Here is a 15817-nt window from a genome sequence, read left to right as displayed (position 1 = left end):
AAATAAATATTAATCTGTCTTTGGTTCCTGTCAAAAATGGCAGGAACCAGGGGCAGTAGGACCCAGGGGAAGCCCTGGCAGGCTCCTGGAACAGCAGGGCCCAGCCGGAAGCCCCAGGAGGGGTTTCTGGCCTGGAAACATGTGGCTGCACCGGCGCCAGAACCTCAGGTAAGGCTGGGGGGGGGGCGGGGCAGGGGAGGACCCCAGGCAGAGAAGGAGCCCAGGGAAAAGCAGCTTGGGGAAAAGTGGCCCCTCCCCCACCCTGTGGCCGGCGCTCCCTGCTGCAGCCGCTTGCAGCCTGCACAGGGCTGTCCTGAGCAGGCAGCCTCACATGGGGTGCAAGCGGCTGCAGTGCGGAGCACTGGCCACAGGCGGGCAAGGGGCTGCTTTTCCCATGCTCAGCACCAGCTTGTAACCTGCCCCCACTGCCAGCCTGAGCCCTGCGCCGGTTCCAGGCTCACCTGTCGGCGTTGTGCCACAGTGGCAGCAGCTGCAGCACCCCCTCTTGCCAGCAGTGGCAGAAGATAGGCCTCTGTCAGAGGTAGTCATACTGTCTATATTACAAAAACAAACTCCAGAAGAATATGCTGTTGAAGGCATTTCATAATAATCCAACATTTATGGACAAAGCTACTAGAAAGACAGCAATCCCATTAATTCCTGACTAATATTATTTTGCAGTGGTATTGAATTCCAGTTATGACATTTTTACCTGTGACAGAAAGACCAAATAATTCTTCCCCACCAGAAAAAGTGATGTACTTCCTCCATAGTTCATCAAACTTGGCTTGGAAGATTTGTAATCTGTCGCTTGCTTCCTGTGGGGGAAGGTTTTCCACACCAGGGCCACTGTGAAAACCAAAGCATACATATCTGAAGTACAGACATCGGTTTTCCCAAGAAAGTGCAACAGAACAATTGTTTTAATGGAAAATCCCCCTGCTCTGAACACTACCAAATACTTGTAAAATATTTTTTCCCTGAGGAATAACTTTTATGCCTTGACATCAGATGCCTTGTTCTTCTTGATTCAAAACTGTATTGTAGTGAAAACATTCATTATGGTATCTAGCATATTGCGTTGCTACAAACCCACAAAATCTAATATTTTATTTTTCTTCATTATTTCACATTTTTTTTTATTGTTTTAAAAATATACTGTAATAAAATTCCCACTTCTACTGAAAACGGGAGAGAGAGCAAACATAACTCAGAAAAAAGAAATCAACAATTGGTAAAGGGAACAAAATAGAGCAATTAAAATATGGGTTTATTAATTTTAGACCTAAATTAAAATCTGCGTGCGTGCATGGCCCATTGCACTGAGAAGCATGTTCCAGAAGGCTTTATGCTTTAACTTTGGAAGAGCTACTCATAAACTTAAAATTAAGATTTTTAATCTGTCACTTGCTTCCTTTGAAGGAAGGTTTTCAAGACCAGGGCCACTCCAAAAATCAAAACTTACATATCTAAAGTACAGACATCAAGTTTCATTTAGATTCAGTTTCTTAAAAAGTTTTTTCTTGAGATTATGTTGGCTGATTCTTCTTTTTTTCCAAACGTAATAACACTTTTGCAATTTCATACTTGAACCCTCCATTGAAATTACTGTTATAAGAAATTAACCTATGACAATAATTATCTAACCACATTTTAATGGTCATACATATCTAGATTTTTTCCCCCTCAAACTGCATATTTTTTCCATATGAAGCTTGTCTTTTACAATTCTTTGTTTCCTGAAACATATGTATAGCACTTAAGAACTGTCACTAGTGTACTTTGTACTGCATCATAAGTCACTCACTTATCATCATATTCTTTGTAAAATTCCACAGTATCCACCTGGAACTTTTTAACACCATCCAGTAAATCTTTTTTCATGGCTGGTTGTGCTTTAAGTAGTAAGTCCTGAGTTCTCAGTGCCTGCCATGCACAAATACATGCATAAAAGTGAAAAAAATTGGAAGATTTTAAATAAACAAATATTTAAAATAAATTAGCTCTTTTCCAATAATTTGACACAAAAATACTGATAAGAATAAGAACAACTTCCATTTAAAATTTGAGAAGTGTTAAAGATATGGTACCTGAGTGTTTAGGCTTTTCCATGCATAAGACAACCCATCAACTCTCTCTGCATTTCCATCTTGAAAGAGCAGATCATATTTATGTAACAGAGAGTAAGATTCTTCTATAGGTCCAATTGTTATATCTATTTTTATCTCAGCTTCACGAATTTCCTTTAGTGCTTCCATTGCGCTGCGCACATCATCAAGATCATTGATTGGCCTGATTAATTGCTTGCTGAGATTGTCAATGAATGCATAAATTTCATCCATGTCTACGGCAGATTTTTTATTTAAAGCTAATCCAAATGTTCTCTGTCTCAAACGACATTCCTGAATTAAGGCCATTTTCAAAGATTCTGTTGCAAAATCCACTGATTCCAAGATACAATGACTTGGCAATTCTCTAATTTGGATTTCTAATAGCTAAAAATAAAAACAAATATCATCCTTACCGCACTACAATTTTTCTCCATACAGCAGAGATGTTCAAGGTAGTACTTACAGAAAAGTAACTAAGCTGAGTGTGGAATTCAGACATCACTGGATTTGTTTCTAGAAACTCTTTTACTTTTTCTTCTGGCTCCTAGATAAAATGGAGATTTTTTGGTTATTATTTTTTGGTTATTATTTAACATTTAAATTATAGTAGCTTCCAGATCTCCCAACTGTGCTAGGTGCTATGTTAACACATATGAAGATTTGTTCCATGTCTCAAAGGGCTTAAGATTTAATTCAGATTTTATAAATTATTTGACCTAACTTACTTTTCTTTTTCTTGTCCTTTTCCTATTCCCTGTGTGAAGCACTTTTTTGTATCTATGCAAAGAAACTGATAAAAGTAAGAATGCCTGCCACCACTTCAAATGCGCCAATTGAGTCAGCCAGTCAGCAGTTAAGCTGCTAAACCTGTACTGGGAATAATTACTTCCCTTCCTTTTCCGTTCATCCCTTACATAATGACTAAAATCCACCAACAGCAAGAGTATCATTTTGCAGTTGAAGAAACTATAGCCAGTCACCTGTCAGTGACTAACAGCTTAACAGCCTCCTTTCTTCTTGTATGTTTTATCTATACTTTATGACTACTAGTACAGATTTGGGGCATATTTGAGACTTAATCATTTTGGTGCACACGTGTGGAAAAGATGCCATCTATTAATTTTATAGGAAAAATAAGGGTCCAGTACTTTTTCCTGCCATGGCAGGGGGTTCGACTTGATGATCTGCTCGGGTCCCTTCCGACCCTACCAACTATGAAACTATGAAACTTAATATTACTCTGCACTGGATTTCACTAGTCAGGAGGTGCAAAGATCTACATCACAAGTCATTGTGAGATCTAGTCTATCTGTAATATGAAAAATAAACCAATTGTTCCTAGAAAATGTTTACAAGGGGAAGATGCACAGGACAGGCAAAATCATGTAATTTCTAAAGGATACAAGTTCTATCAATAGAACTAAAAGCAGCTTCATCATTAAAAAGTAAATTTTCAATAAAGTGATAAAGTATATTTAATAGGTAGCTAACCTGATTCCAGATGCTTGAGAATTTACTAAAACTCTTCAAAATTTTTGCAGCATCATTTTTAAGAGATGAAATTATCGTGCTAAGCTGAATTATGACTTTGTTTACATCTTTATGTTCACTGATCTGTTTGTCCAAAGGTTTCAGTGCTACCATCTTTGCCAGTTTGCTCTCATCCCCAAGATCTATGGCAGCAGCCTGTTCAATCTGATATAGAATAAGTAAGTCAATATGTGTCTGGCAGTTTTACCAGGCATACTAAAATAAGAATGACTGAATTATAAGCACAGTATCTCATTTATGAAGGTAAATAAGAACTGTAGACAAAAAAAAAATTATAACCAACCACCTCTCTCTGATTGGATCATTTTGACGGATTATAATTCTGTTCTTAAAAGTGACTGTGTAAAAATGGCATTATGGGGTTCCACATTTATTATCTCTCAATTAAATTTTACTGGCTCTTTTTATCCCTGATTGCCAGCCGTAGGAATCCTGCCTTGAATCTGAGATGAAAACTGACTTAATTATTTCTTCAAATAAAAAGTGATATAGGTTGCACTGAGTGACCCTTTGAAACTAAGGGCATTTGTACACATGCATGTGCCACAGTGGTGGGCACTTCGAAAAGCGCCTGGTGCTGCAGCACATGCAGTTGTATAAGCAGTAAAATGCATGTCAGTTCTGAGAAAATGGAGGCAGCGTGCTTTTGAACTAAAACACACTGGAGATGCTTTAGTTCAAAACTGCACCACTGCCATTTTCTGTATGCTGGCATGCATTCTGCCCCTTATACAACTGCACACACTGCAGTGCAGTGTGCGCCAGCTTGTGTCCAGAGCACAATCAAGTCTGCTCTGACATGCCAAATCTCTAGCGCGTCTCTGCACAAAAATGTATGTGTATAAACACCCTTAGTTACCAAGTCTTTCCTGGTGATACACAAGGAGAAATTGAATCTCTGGGGTGTTTTAACTCTGCAAGACTAATAGCAGCAGAGAGCAATAAAAATGTTACTTCTGTGACTGAAGGTTATCAGATATAATTCTAAAAGCCAACAAAGAAAAGATCCGATGTATACATTAACATGATTTTTAAAAGCCCCTTTTCTGAGCATATCAGCACTCTGAATACTAAAATAATAGGTAAAGGTAAACATCAAAGACTAAAAGTCAAATCTTAAAACATTGTTAATGTTCAAATTTAGAAGCAGATTGTAAATGAAGCACATTTTCTTTCCCTTCCCTGGTACTGGAGCCAGCTTTTCCCCCCGTTTGAAAGGTAAGGAGATCCAGGCCATGACTAAACTTTCTGGGTGGTGAATCCTGGCCAGGCCATTCCTGAACTTGTCACACCCACAGATTCAGGCCGGTATGCTCCAAACTGAGACTTACACCAGTAAGAATGCTTTGGGTTATCCCACTATGTCCTCTTTTGATACCATAGTCTCCGGCACATTGAGAGCAGCTGTTGCGAGTGACCCAGGAGAGACCTAACCAGTACATTCCAGGTTTGCTGGGTAAATACAGATGTAGTTTTTGCTTGAGAAGACAAATGCTGTTTTATTATGCATAATTAACTAAGAAAACATAGATGTTTGTTTTCTTCTACAGTTTGTATTACCCGTGATGCATAAGAATTATTTGTAAAAGGCAGATTGAAACTTGTGTTGCTATTTTAATAAGGAAAACATTTTCAAGAAACATACTGAAATAGCCTTATATTTAACTAATTATTTAACGTAAAGTGTCCCCATAAATATATATTTCATCAAATTATTCTATGTACCTCACTAGGAAAAAAAGAAAAACTACAAGTCTAAATAAGAAAAACTTTTTCAAGGGAATTTAGAAAATCTAGATCTTGAACATTTAATTTTTTTTAGACAATACTCTACCTGCTGCTGCCTATGATGCAAATGAGCAAACTTCCATAATGGTATATCTTTGGCCATTGACAACATGATATTTACTGCTTTGTTTACAGCATTCTGAAAACAATAAAACATTCACCATCAACATAAATAAAAGTCAGACCTAGCTTAAAAAAAAAAAAAGTGTTTAATAAAAGTGTTTAATATCAAGGTTAAAAAACATATCTTTCACATTTTATATTTTTTTCTTTACCCATGAATTATTCTACTAAGTGGCATGTTACAGGGTACCACAAATAATTCCTATACTTGTAAAAGGAAGAGGTGTCCCATAAGGTCCTATCTACGCCAGAATAAATTTAAACTAGTTTAAAAATTGTCTAACTTAACATGGATTAAACTACTTACTAATAATCCTAGCATATTTTTTATCTGAAGATACTAAAGGACTTTTATAGCAATTTAGCCTTATTGGGGACTGTGATATAATTACTATATTATAACCAATTTTGAACAGGAGTAAACAAAGGCAGTTAATATTAACATAATCCCTTTTAACAACTGTGTTAAAATGCCCTTTTATATTTACTGAACAGCTGAACATTCATCTCCAGCCATGTAAATTACGGCATCTTACAAACTTTTCTATCTATAGTATTTTTAAACTACATTTCACTGTTGGCCTTCTTGCTGATAAGCAGGGATCCTGGTTTTCTCTGTTTAAAAATAGCAAGTTCTTTAATAAAACTTCTATAAGTTCTATAATAAAACTTCACAAAATCTCTGATTAAAAACATCAAAATCTGCTATTAAAATGAAATGCCACTATATATAGGCATCAACTGAACACAACGTTTTATTAACATATTTACCATTTTAAAGGAATTTGGTAAATTTGGTTTAATCACTTTACTAAAAGTACCTATAAATGTTGGTATTTGATTTTGGGTTTTTCATCATGGAAAATCTAAGAGCTCTTCTAAGAGCACAGGTTTAGCTGCCTGTACACAAATGCCAGGAGCTTCAGAAACAAACAGGAGGAACTGGTCCTTCTGCTAAGCAAAAATGTATATGATCTCATAGGGATAACAGAGACCTGGTGGGACTCCAGCTATGACTGACCACAGGTATTGATGGCTATATCTTGTACAGGAGGGATTATGTTGCAAGAAAGGGCAGGGGTGTAGCTGTCTATGTGAAGGAGTAGTACACTTCCCTGCAAGCAGAGCTGGCTCCCAACTGATTTGAGACTCCTGTGGTTAGCATATGGAGAAAACATAATGAAGGGGATATAACTGTAGGAGTCTATTACAGACCTCCTAACCAGGAGGAAGAGCTTGACCATGAATTCTCTCGGGAACTGGAGAGGCTGCGTGCTGTCAGTGCATGGTCACCATGGGTGACTTCAACCACCATGACATCTCATGGGAAAAGCAAACTGCCAAATCTGATCAGTTGCGAAGCTTCCTCACTTGCACTTATGAGCTGTATTTGACTCAAGAAGTCTATGGGCCAACAAGAAGTAAGACACTACTGGATCTGGTACTGGCCAAATGGGAAGATTTAGTGAGTGACCTGAGGATTGAAGGGAAGCTTGTGACAGTAATCATGAGTTGATTACTTTCTTTATCCATCGCAAAGCTGGCAAATCTGTCAGCAATGCAGAAATCCTTGACTTTAGGAAAGCTGGCTTTCACAAGCTCAGGAGGTTGATTGTCAAGTCCCTGAGAGACCATGATCTGACAGGGAAGGGACTCCACAGTGAGTGGTCATTCCTTAAGGATGCGATCCTAAAAGCGAAAGGGAAGTCCATTCCAGCCTGTAGGAAAGGTAGCAAAAGGGCTGGGAGACCCCCTTGGCTCAACAGGGAACTCATGGACCTCCTGAACCTGAAAAGAGAAGCTTATAAAGGATGGAAGTTGGGAAATACCTCAAAGAAGGATTATACAGCACTGGCCCACACCTGTAGGGAGCGGACCAGAAAAGCTAAGGTTCAGACTGAACTCAAACTGGCTACGGGAATCAAGGACAAGTCCTTCTTCAGATATGTGGGAAGTCGGAAAAAAAACAAAGGCAACACTGGACCCTTCCTGAAGCAAACGGGGCAGCTGACAACTGACACACACCAGGATGCAGGTCCAGGCCCCATCGCTCCCGAGCCAGAGCCACCCAGCCCTGCTGGTGCCCCTCATTCCCCACCCACACCCCCCAGCCCTGCTGGTGCCCTTCCTTCCCACCCACTGCCCCCCAGCCCTGCTGGTGCCCCTCACTCCCCACCCATAGTCCCCCACTCCCCCATTCCTGCCAGAGGGGGCCTCTAGCTGCCATAGCTATGAGGCCAGGGACCAGGGTCTGCAGCCCCCTGCCCCCCACAGCAGCAGCTGAATCCCAGCTGCCACCTGCAGGAGGCAGCAGCTACTGTGGCCTCAATGGGGAACGGGTGTGGAACCCAGCTCCCCCTCCCCCATGGACAGCATGGCTGGAGTGGAGCCCATGTGGGGGTGGGGGGTGGATGCAGGCTGCCCGCTGTGGGCGGGGACTCCCCACCCTGCTGCCCTCCCCTGGGGCCTCTGTAACCCAGCGAGCAGGACCTGGCCCAACAGGACAGAGCAGGACTGGGAGGGGAAGCTGTTTGCTGCTGCAAGACCTACACTGACCTGGCAAGGTGCCCCATCTCTGTCTGGCAGTAGCAAGGGGCACAACCCTATGCTGGGTGAGCAGGGAGCACCCTGACTGGCCCTGCTGTACCAGGTCCCTCCCACTAAGCTGTGGAGGCGCTGGGGGAGAGCAGCAGGGTAGGGAGCCTGAGCCCTGAAAATGCAAATGTGTGGCAATGATGGCCTCTGATCCTCACTGCCACACATTTGCATTTTCACAGACCTACATTTTGCATATTGGCTTCTATTCCATCCAGGAGAACACAAAACAACATCAGGCTCCCCCCCTATGCCTGAAGAAAGGTGTTTGTGCCCAAAAGCTTGCAAAGAACATTGTTTTCAATTATTTAGTTGGTCTAATAAAAGATATCACATTTACTCAAAGAACCTTGTCTGTTGATATCCTTAGACCAACATGGCTACAACCAAAATCCCCTAAAATTAAATAACTGAAGGGTACTGTGATACCTGAAAGCTTCCCCATGTCTATACCAACCATACAGCTGGCACAATAAAAAATATCCTCCACAAGGATTCTTGCCTTTTGCAAGTGTTTATTCTTTGAGTTGGGCCTCAGAGGGCAGCAATATTTTTCATGTCTCTCAGTCCTATGGTAGTTACACTTATTTACAGCTATTGCTGCAAACCGATAGGCTAAAGCAACAACTGGAATGAGCAGGCTGAATAGGTGTTTACTGTTTGCACTAAATTTAACTCTTTTGTCTTGTGCACACCTTGTGAAATATTTGCCTTGTTCTAATGGAGAATTATAGATAATACCAGTATAAGTGCTGTTTTTATTGGCCATTGTAACAAGTTGGTTGTTAGCTTCAGTTCTCTTCTCTCAAGATGTAACCTCATGTACCATTGATTTTTAAGTTTAGTCTTATTTTTCTCATTAGTATCATTATATGTGATTTAAACAGACACACCTATTTTAAAGTAACTTACTGAAATTACTGTAATGTTCTTTTTTCTGTTACCTGGATTTCATCAAGACTTGGTCTCAAGACAACATTTGGAATGGCCAACTGAATTTCAGCTTTGAATAATGGAACTCTTTGATCCTTTCTCAATTTGGTTATCTGATATTTAGAGTTGGCAACACGTAAACGATGTTTTAGAGCTTCTAAAGAAATCTGGGTGCCTAAGTAAATATAATACGTATATGCAATTATTGTAGTGACCACAAACAGCTGAGAACTTTAAAATCTTATAAAAGCTTAAAATTAAGAATATTTAAAAATGCAAACCTACATTTGACTACAGAGTCTGTGTTTTTCTGACAAAGCTGCCCCAGGAGATTATAATAGCTGCAAGACAGACATTCCTGGCAGCGTGTTTTTTGTTTCACATCAGGATGTTTGCAGGCAAACGTATCCTGAAGAGTCAAAGAGAAAGCAAAAAAATAAAAAAGTTTCCAAATAATTCCATTCATACATGAAGTACAGGCAGTGTTAACACCTTATCAAATAAATCTTACTTGTTTACATTTTACATCTTACCTGAAGACTACTTTTGACTTCTGGCTTCAACCTGTGCTTAAGAATGTCTATCAGTTCATACACAGAATGTTCCACCTGCTGGCTTTGTCTACAAAGAACCATTAAGGATATCAGATTAAAATCATCAATGAAAGAACTAAGGAAGCCCAAAACCAGAGAAAACATGTAAATGCTGTTTTTCAGAGGAACCTATAGTAAAAGCCTCTATGTGCAAATAAACAAATGTAAACTTTTCAGTTCGCTCCAATTGCTTGGGCATACTATGAAATGGAGATGTTAAATTATGCTATATCAGGCAGCCCATTCTGTACCTTGTTGTCTATACATCCAGTATAACTAGATCCCATGGCAATTTAGAAGAGGATTACTGGTAATTTTTAAAAGGGGTGAGCTAATGCTTTATCCAGCTAGTTATTGCACTTCAGTGCAAAAAAACAAAATTAAGTAGTACAGTTACAATGCAAAGATGCAACATACTGTAGGTTAACATCTTCAGTTTTATTACAACTGAGATTAAAATGCTAAAGTATTCTGAATTTAACCAGTTACAGGATAGAAACAGAAGTATTTGTGAAGCATGATCAGCTGTGCTGCAACATGTTGTAGCACAGCTAATCATGCTGCAGAGACATCTAGTGACTTACTGCTTGCAGACCAACCTGTGTTAGGGAGTGGAAGAATCTTCTGCAAGGGACTCCCCCCCACCTCCCTATGCACCTACTGGCACAGCCAGGGGGTACTTGAAGAGGGGTCCCCCTCCCCTCCTCTGCATTTTCAGGCAGATGTGGGGAAATCCCTCTGCAAGAGATGTGGGGGAGGACTTGCACTCCCCACTCCACACTTGCAGATGCTCAGGAGGAATTCTTTTACAAGGCCTAGTGGAGGAGAACGAGGTTTTCCACATCCAGCCAGACCTTCATGTCTACTGGGCACAGAAGCATTTTTCCCCACTCAGCCAGGCCCAGGGCACAGGCCTGGGTGAACAGAAAAAGCAGCAGATAAACAGCGAGACATTCACCACCATGGGCGACTGGTGCCTCCTGAATCGGGGGGGGGAGGGGTGGGGGCGCACAAGCAGGGCATGACCTCTGTGCTGCCGGTGGAGCCAATTTCAGAGGGGGCACTACAAGCGCTCTCCATGCCCCCCTACCAGTCAAAGACCTCACTGTCAGGGGGGCACCAGCACTGTCGGGGGGACACGTTCCCCCTCTACGCATCACCTATGTCCACCACAATAAAGTGGCAGAGTTTATTACCACCTTTTGTTGAGCCACTGATTTTCCTTCGATGTGGTGCAACCAAAAGTAATGGGTATTTTTACAGATGCACAAGTCGCACTGGTGGGCACTTTGAAAAGAAAGTGCTCGGCTGAGAAAATGGCAGCAGAGGTGGTTTAGGTCAAAAGCGCACCACTGCCATTTTCTGCACACTGATGCATATTCACTACTTAAACAACTGCACGCGGTGCAGAGCAGACTCAATTAATCAGTGAAGCAGCGGATCTCTACCACGTTGCAGGAAAAAAGTATGTGTATAAATGCCCAATGCCATCTATATGCTTAGCATTTGTGCCACCAAAAAAATATTTTAAAGGTGGCACAAATGAGATGTCAGGTTACACCCATTTCCACCCATAGATTCCACAAACTATATGAGAGTTAAACCTACTGAGACAGAGTACCAGCTGCTGCAAAGGTAAGCTTTTGTGTCATCTCCAGGAAATCAGGTACTTCAATGGGTTCATCTTCAGGCAGAATTAAAAGAGGAGTTTTGGCCATATTCTGCAGAATTCTTTCAATTCTGCATTCCAGTGTGTCAGATGCTTCTTTGACTATATGGCCCACATCTTCAAGGGAATTATATACCTCCTTGATAACTAAATAGCAAGAAAATAAAGACCATACAAAATATAGCAACGTCTTTACTTTTTAAATATGTGACATGTTGGAATACAAAAGATTTAGCTTTTTCAGGTGTGAATTTAATTTAATAATGATTCTGTACTGAATTAAAGGCCTGAAACCAAAACCAGAATGTGAATCTTAAAACTATTTTAAAGAAAAAGAACAGACAAATATGATGATAATGACTCGGGGAATAAACTTGGCTGCCCAGGAAAAAAATAAATTTGGTCACCCAGGTAAAAGTCCCATATACAATGTAAGCTTCTGAATGAAGTTCAGTATTCCACCATCACAATCAGCTTATAAATGTAATGGCTGGAATTTCTCAAATGAAGTTCTTAGTATATTCAATTATTAAATTCCTTCTTGCAGATTTATGCTCTGATTTTTTTCTGGGAAGAGAGCAGGTGAGCCCTCTACAGACTTTATGCTTGCTGCTAAACCATCTTAGAGGACAAGGTCTTGAACAAAAAGAATGAATGTTCCTCTGTCTCTTCAGTTTCTATTTATCTTTCCACCCGTATAAATCAGCGACAAGGAAGACGAGGACTGTACATTTTTTATACATTTTTGTATTTGCATAATAAAAAGCATAAATAAAATCAAAGAAACATAAATAAAACCTATTTTTAATGCAATAATGCACTCACCAATAGGAAAGGTATATCACACTATAGGCATACAGGGCATTTTTACATGTGTTCCCGATGCAGCACCAGGGACTTCTAATTAGTGAGCCACACTTATTGAAAGTGCCTGCACATCAGGTACATTGGCAGCGCAGCACATCCCCGCGCTAAGAAAATGGCACTTTGAACTACAGCACATTGAGCATGTTTTATTTCAAAGCGTGCTGCTGCCATTTTCTCAGTATGCAGACGCACTGCACCACTGATACAGATGATGCATGAGGCTACCATAGCACGTCAATTTACGTGATCCAGCAGACTTGATTAATCATCACCGTTTTTCAGTGGAGGGATGCTAATACATGAGATGCTGAAGTCTGCTGGAGTGTGAGAATTACTATGTGCTGGTTCTCCAATGTGCTGGATTTCCAATGTGTTGGAGCAGGCTCCCCACAGGTGTGTAAGTGCCCACAGTTTCCAGAGTTTATAAGTCATCATTTATCTGTACAAATGGCCCCTGATAGATGCTAAAGTAAATGTGAAATAGGATCTGATGCAAGATCCCAACAATCATGCTTCCTACCATGCTACACATGCATGGCAAGAGACATAATTACTGGATCCCATTGTGCCACATCACCAGTGCAGGGGGAACTGGATCTTGACAAACTTGTTACTGGTAGCCAACAGCTGCTGGGCTTCAATGGATCAGGTAAATAAGGTCATAGGACGTGTGTAGACAAAATGGGGACCCTAAATTGAAGCAGTGGGTTTTAAAAAACACTGCTTCAATTTAGGGCCAATTAAAGCCCCGTGTTGTGAACACACCCCGCTGACTTACCTGCCTTTCTGGTGGGGAGAGGAGGGAGAGCTGCCAGCAGGCAGAGCAGTCCCTGGGCTGGGGGGGGGGGGGGGGGGGGGGGGGGGTGAGCCTGGTGTTTCCCTCTGGGGCAGCGGTGGCACCTGGCTCGGGCAGTCCTGGGGGGCACCGCAGCCACAGAGGGAAACACCAGGCCCCCGCACAGCCCAGGTAGGCAGGCAAGCTCAGGGGCAGGGAATCAGGTATGGGAGGAACCTGCTTTCCCAGGCTGCTGCCAGGCTGCTGCCAGGCTGCCTGCAGAACCACGGAGCTGCACAGAGCCCAGGGCTTCACTCCGCAGCTGTAGGAGCAACAAACTAAAACTCCTCCTTGGAGTTTTAGTTTGCTGTGCCCCAAGTCATTTAAGGTGCATTACGCTGGCAAATTTCCTACAGCGGCTGGAATTAACGAGCAATATGCTGCTGAGGCATGCAAACACCGACACCATTAAAGCGGTGCAAAAGCATTTAGCCCACTTTAAGGTGTCATGCACGCACGCCCCTTGCTTTGTCTACACATGGCCATAAGGTATACATAAGTTAACGACTGCCCAGGAAGGGAGGCAGCAGCCATAATGAGAACTCTCAGAGAAGTTGGACCACGTGAAACTCTCTCTTGAAACTCATGGTCAATGAACTGCTTGACTCCAGAGGAAATCTCCACCTGCCTCTGGATAATACTTGTGTGTAAGCTACTTGAAATCTAACTAGATATACAGCTTGCAGTAACTCCGATATGCGATCAAAGGCTACCATGCCACTGTTTGCTTTAAGGGATTTCTCTAATATTGCTTTACCTTGTACCCTATTCCAAACCTACTCCTTGTAACCAATAAAGTTCTCCTTTGTACCTAGCGTGGGAGACTCATTGGGAGAGGGTCTAGATTATGCTTTGGGGTCCCCTTGGTTTGGCTGACTAAGGGAGACCACTATTTGTGCTTCAGTCTGAGGGAAGCACCCCAAGTTCTTGTAGTGGGTCAAGTACTCTCAAGGACCACTAGGTCTGTGTTTCCCAGAGGGTGCAGGTCCACAATCAGTCCAGACTCTAGGTGGTTGCAGTGCTACCCCCAGGCTTGCAGGTGTGCTCCAGGAAGCGGGTTGGCTGGATGTTAGGCACCCCCAGGGAGGCACTTGGAGCCTGGAAGGTGGTCGGGCACAGTGAGGCAGGTGGCTCAACGCAGGAGCACCCCCTACTGGCCCGCCACAGTCATCATAATTGAAAAAAAGACATGAGCTACTTAATATGTTAAACAGCATGTATTTAAATTAAGCAATCCTACATGCACTTTTTCCTCACTTCCCAAGTTATCCCAGGATGCATCCAATATAAAGAATTCTACCTAACTAGTTTTCTGATATTCTAAATTTGTTTGGACACTGAAATTGAACATGGATGTGCTCGCGCCGGGGGGGGGGGAGGAGTCTTATTTCAAACGAGCATTGGTTAAAGCACCCCCACTGCTATTTTTCAGTACAGGGGCGCTAGTACACGAGACACTGGAGTCTGCTGGAGAGCAATAATTATCACGCATCAGCAGCCTTGATTAATCAAACCAACACATTATAATTACATCGCATTGGAGCAGCCTCTTTGCATATGAATAGGCACCCATTCTGCAGAGAGCTAGATTCAAATCCCAGTTTTCTCATGGACTTGGACAATTTGCTTAATCTGCATCTCATGTCTCTATCTCCAAAAGGAAGACACTGATTTTTGCCTGCTTTACAGAAATATCTTCAGGCTTAACTCTTTTAATGTGCTCAAATGTAAGTGACAGGTATCATGCAGTATTAAAGGGAAATGCTCCTTTATCCAGAAATATTAATTTGTGCAACACTCGAAGATTCCAGACAACTTTAAAATCCACTTATTGTATTTACCTCAATCCAAGAGAACTGAATTGAAGATGACTCCCCAGTAATTATATTTTAGATATGGAAAAGTTACACATTTGTTATATTTTTCTATGTCTAGAACCTAATTTTTGGAGGGTCATCTTAAAATTTCTGTCCCCTCTCACTGCTGGGGGCAAGCAGGAAGGAGACCCAGTGGTCTGCTCACCTGGTAGATGTATGCCCCACACATGGCACCCGGGTGGTGCCCATAGACCCTGCCCCACTGCTGACTGCCTCCCCAATTGCACCCCTTCTGCCTGTTCCCCCAACACCTGCCCCCCCCACAGTGCCTGCATCCTTGGCACCTGCTCTACCCCACAACTTGCCTGCTTTCCTGCCTGCCCCCCTGCTGCCTGCCTCTCTCCACAGACCTCTCCTGAATTGCTCCCCACTCGAGCTGGAATGGGAAGATAACCAGCTGAGGGGAAGCAAAGCCTGGTGGGAGCAGAGGCTGAGGGGGGCAGGTGGAGAGTAGGGGCAGCATCTGTGGCTGCAACCTTGACTCCACATTTGGGGTTGGTTTGGAGCTACAGCTATGACCCTTGCTTGCACTCAAATCTAAGATGATGGGCTCCCCCTCCCCCCACAGTTGAATGCAGAAAAAAACTCATTTTAGATTCGAGTAAAAATGGTAAATCAATAGAAGTTCACTGCACTCCACACTTACCAAAAGAAAATCATCAGCTTGCAGGATTAGCCCTTTAATTAGCTGGCAAGGGGTGCTACTTAATAGTAGGGCTGTGCGAAGCTTCGGTAGCCAATTTGGAGGAGATTTGACTTGGCAGCCGAATCTCCGAAACTGAATAAACTCAGGAGACCCAGTAAAAGGTCCGAATCAAATCAGAAACCTCTGAATTGATTCAGAGAGATTTGGGGCCAATCAAAGATTTGGCCAC

The 15817-nt window shown here is 42.1% G+C and overlaps 1 protein-coding gene across 1 annotated transcript in view; it reads right to left on the bottom strand.

Moving 5' to 3' along the window:
- LOC149868730 (dynein axonemal heavy chain 5-like) overlaps window positions 1-15817 on the bottom strand; it is a 265120-nt gene that overhangs the window by 210985 nt on the left and 38318 nt on the right. Inside the window, exons 20-29 of the mRNA XM_090037668.1 lie at window positions 11303-11510; window positions 9635-9722; window positions 9387-9510; window positions 9113-9276; window positions 5497-5589; window positions 3603-3806; window positions 2575-2655; window positions 2091-2495; window positions 1808-1926; window positions 713-849 (exon numbers count right to left, since the gene is read on the bottom strand). Coding sequence (XP_089893794.1) covers window positions 713-849; window positions 1808-1926; window positions 2091-2495; window positions 2575-2655; window positions 3603-3806; window positions 5497-5589; window positions 9113-9276; window positions 9387-9510; window positions 9635-9722; window positions 11303-11510 — 1623 coding nt within the window. The remainder of the gene's footprint in view (window positions 1-712; window positions 850-1807; window positions 1927-2090; window positions 2496-2574; window positions 2656-3602; window positions 3807-5496; window positions 5590-9112; window positions 9277-9386; window positions 9511-9634; window positions 9723-11302; window positions 11511-15817) is intronic.

The sequence above is a fragment of the Crocodylus siamensis genome, chromosome 3, assembly GCF_052110815.1.
Source record: "Crocodylus siamensis isolate JL-2025a chromosome 3, ASM5211081v1, whole genome shotgun sequence".
In the NCBI taxonomy this organism is placed as follows: domain Eukaryota; kingdom Metazoa; phylum Chordata; order Crocodylia; family Crocodylidae; genus Crocodylus; species Crocodylus siamensis.
The sequence above is the reverse complement of the archived record's forward strand: the minus strand, read 5'-3'. Positions and strand labels throughout refer to the sequence as shown.